Source organism: Hylobates moloch, unplaced genomic scaffold (assembly GCF_009828535.3).
Source record: "Hylobates moloch isolate HMO894 unplaced genomic scaffold, HMol_V3 SCAFFOLD_5, whole genome shotgun sequence".
Classification (NCBI taxonomy): Eukaryota; Metazoa; Chordata; class Mammalia; order Primates; family Hylobatidae; genus Hylobates; species Hylobates moloch.
This window is the reverse complement of record NW_026652280.1, coordinates 96951104-96954558: the sequence shown is the minus strand read 5'-3', so window position 1 is coordinate 96954558 and position 3455 is coordinate 96951104. Positions and strand designations below refer to the sequence as shown.

Genomic DNA, 3455 nt, shown 5'->3' with positions numbered 1-3455 from the left:
TATTTTCCTGGTCTTATGTCTTTCTATCAGTACAGATGACAACACACTATGGTGGTCCCTAATGGCATCTTGAGCAAATGGAGGCTGCCTTCTCAGATGCACCATGGAGCTGAATCCATAGATCATAAAAAGGCAATTATATCGATCACACGAGTCATTTAGGCTATGGATTTATATTAATACTATGTAAAAATCCACTGGACTAGAATCAGCTGTCCTCATGTGCCTGACCAAAAAATAATCCAAGCAATTCTCTTTGGTATCAGTTAGATAAAGGTACTCCTTCAGAATCAGAGAATTCTAGCTTCTGTGGTTTACATTATTCATCATATTCAGTCAAGAGAGGGCCTAGTGGTGGTTAGAGGTTGATTAGTTGAAAGAAGATTCAAATGAAAGCCTTTTGGGAAAGCAATGAGGCAAGGCTAAGCAATGACCGTAAGTTTAGATTTCCTCATTGTTTTGAATAGACAGGAATTCATTTGTCCAGGAGGAGGTATTATGTAGGGAAACTTTTACCTTTCTGTATATAAAAACATGTAACTAATACACACACTCATATACACAAATAGAAATGGAGGTATACATGGTGTTTACTTTTTCTATGTTTACATATAATAGTAATATCTTTATAGTTATACTAACGTTATTAAAATAAGTAACTATATTAACTAAGTTTAGCACCAGTTTCTAGTAAGCAAGAAAGAAAAAAAATCATCTCCAAATTCTATGAATAGATATAATGAATTTCAGGAATGCCTGATGAATTAACTTAGGGTTCAGAAAACAAAAAAAAAGTTGCTATTGAATAGAAAAATGGAAAAGTAACAGCAACAAAATTCTGGTAGCAGATGCCAATAATTTCCCAAAACAAAATGATGTGGTAACTTTGGAAGAATATAAATGAAGACTGGATACCAGCAAGACATACTAGATGATTTTCTATCAAGATAGTGCTTTTTTTACTTATTAGGTTGGGTTATTGAAAAAGGTTTCTGTGAAAAAAATTAGGGCTAAGATGACTTTAGAAATAATTTGTTATAGCAGTTTGCAAAATATTCTTAGTGGCAGAATGTTCAAAAGAAATCTTATTAACATAACAATATACAAAAGATACAAAGCCTATGGTTTACAGCAGGAGAGGGGAAACTGGCAAAATTCCCAAGTGTGCCATTCTCTCTCACACTCTGTAGCAAGCTCTGCCATTTCTGCAAAACTCTTATTTCTCTGAGTTTCTCCAAGTTATCTCAGCATGGAAAAGTGAAGTTGTTACAAAATGCCACAGAGTCAGTCATCTCTCTTTACCACCCTGGTGACTGTTCTCTTCCTGAAAAAAGAATTTTTTTTCTTTATACTAATGCACTAATATTATTTTTTTAAATTTTACTTTATTTATTTATTTTTGAGACAGATTCTCAATGTGTCACCCAGTCGAGTGCAGAGGCACAATCTTGGCTCACTGCAACCTCCACCTCCCGTGCTCAAGTGAATCTCATGCCTCAGCCTCCCAAGTAGCTGGGATTAAAGGCGTGTGCTGCCATACCTGGCTAATTTTTGTACTTTTAGTAAAGACGAGGTTTCGCCATGTTGCCCAGGCTGGTCTTGAACCCCTGCCCTCAAGCAATCCACCTACCTTGGCTTCTCAAAGTGCTGGGATTACAGGTGTGAGCCACCACATCCGGCTAATGTTATTTTTTGTTTCACTGTTGACTCAATGTTTCAACTTGTGTAAAGTCAAATAGTATTTCTTATCGTTCTCTTGGAGATATAAAAAGTTCCCAATAAATAGATGTGTGCTCACATCTTTACTTAGAGATCATGAATACTTTATCTCCTTTCTCATTTCATGGTTGGATAAACTGAAGTCCACATGATTATGTCTGAACATTATTCATTCTTTCATTCTATAGTCTGATCAGCTTCAGGTAACTGAAGTTAACATTTTTCACTTTGGAGAGTGAGTTGCCTTGGGTTTTTAGTAAGTGACAAAAACAACAATCTGTATGTTACATAAGAAGGAAAACTATTAGCAAATTTCCTAATCCTTGGACAGAGAGATAACCTGTTCTTCACATTAGAGAAGGCCTCCAAACTGGCTATCAGTTATTCTTTTGCATATTTTGCCTAATTCTTCTTTTAGCAGGCATTTTAATGGGGGAATGAAGAATTCCATCAAATATCTGGAAATGCCTGCCACCTGCAAACTTTGTGTGAAATTTCCCATTTATTTCCACTCTCCTTTCTGGATCTTGGTTTCTACCTCTGTCCCTGACTCTCCTGTGTAGAAGTGCTCTCCATGGAGCGGATCAATGAGACTGTGGTGAGAGAGTTCATCTTCCTCGGCTTCTCATCCCTGGCCAGGCTGCAGCAGCTGTTCTTTGTTATCTTCCTGCTCCTCTACCTGTTCACACTGGGCACCAATGCAATCATCATTTCCACCATTGTGCTGGACAGAGCCCTTCATACTCCCATGTACTTCTTCCTTGCCATCCTCTCTTGCTCTGAGACTTGCTACACCTTCGTCATTGTACCCAAGATGCTGGTTGACCTGCTGTCCCAGAAGAAGACCATTTCTTTCCTGGGCTGTGCCATCCAAATGTTTTCCTTCCTCTTCCTTGGCTGCTCTCACTCCTTCCTGCTGGCAGCCATGGGCTATGATCGCTACATGGCCATCTGTAACCCACTGCGCTACTCAGTGCTCATGGGACATGGGGTGTGTATGGGACTAGTGGCTGCTGCCTGTGCCTGTGGCTTCACTGTCTCCCTGGTCACCACCTCCTTAGTATTTCATCTGCCCTTCCACTCCTCCAACCAGCTCCATCACTTCTTCTGTGACATCTCCCCTGTCCTTAAACTGGCATCTCAGCACTCCGGCTTCAGTCAGCTGGTCATATTCATGCTTGGTGTATTTGCCTTGGTCATTCCTCTGCTACTTATCCTAGTCTCCTACATCCGCATCATCTCTGCCATTCTAAAAATCCCTTCCTCCGTTGGAAGATACAAGACCTTCTCCACCTGTGCCTCCCATCTCATTGTGGTAACCGTTCACTATGGTTGTGCCTCTTTCATCTACTTAAGGCCCAAGACCATTTACACTTCAAGCCAAGACACCCTAATATCTGTGTCATATACCATCCTTACCCCATTGTTCAATCCAATGATTTATAGTCTGAGAAATAAGGAATTCAAATCAGCCCTACAAAGAACAATTGGCCAAACTTTATATCCTCTTAATTAAAAAGCCATTTTTTAAACTACTAATGCCTAGTACATGCCAGGCAAAATGTGTGTTTTATACATTTTTTTCATTTAATTGTCCAGCTCCAATGTAACATAAGAATATTTTACATATGACATCAGGATGATGCTGGCCTCATAAAATGTGTTAGGGAGGATTCCTTCTTTTTCTATCGATTGGAATAGTTTCAGAAGGAATGGTACCAGTTCCTCCTTGTACC

General features: G+C 39.3%; 1 protein-coding gene across 1 annotated transcript; it reads left to right on the top strand.

Moving 5' to 3' along the window:
* Positions 1 to 2293: 2293 nt before the first annotated feature.
* On the top strand, positions 2294 to 3235 carry LOC116468290 (olfactory receptor 10K1). Its single transcript, XM_032151905.2, has one exon. It carries the CDS (start codon positions 2294 to 2296, stop codon positions 3233 to 3235), a length of 942 nt encoding a protein of 313 aa, XP_032007796.1.
* Positions 3236 to 3455: the final 220 nt, after the last annotated feature.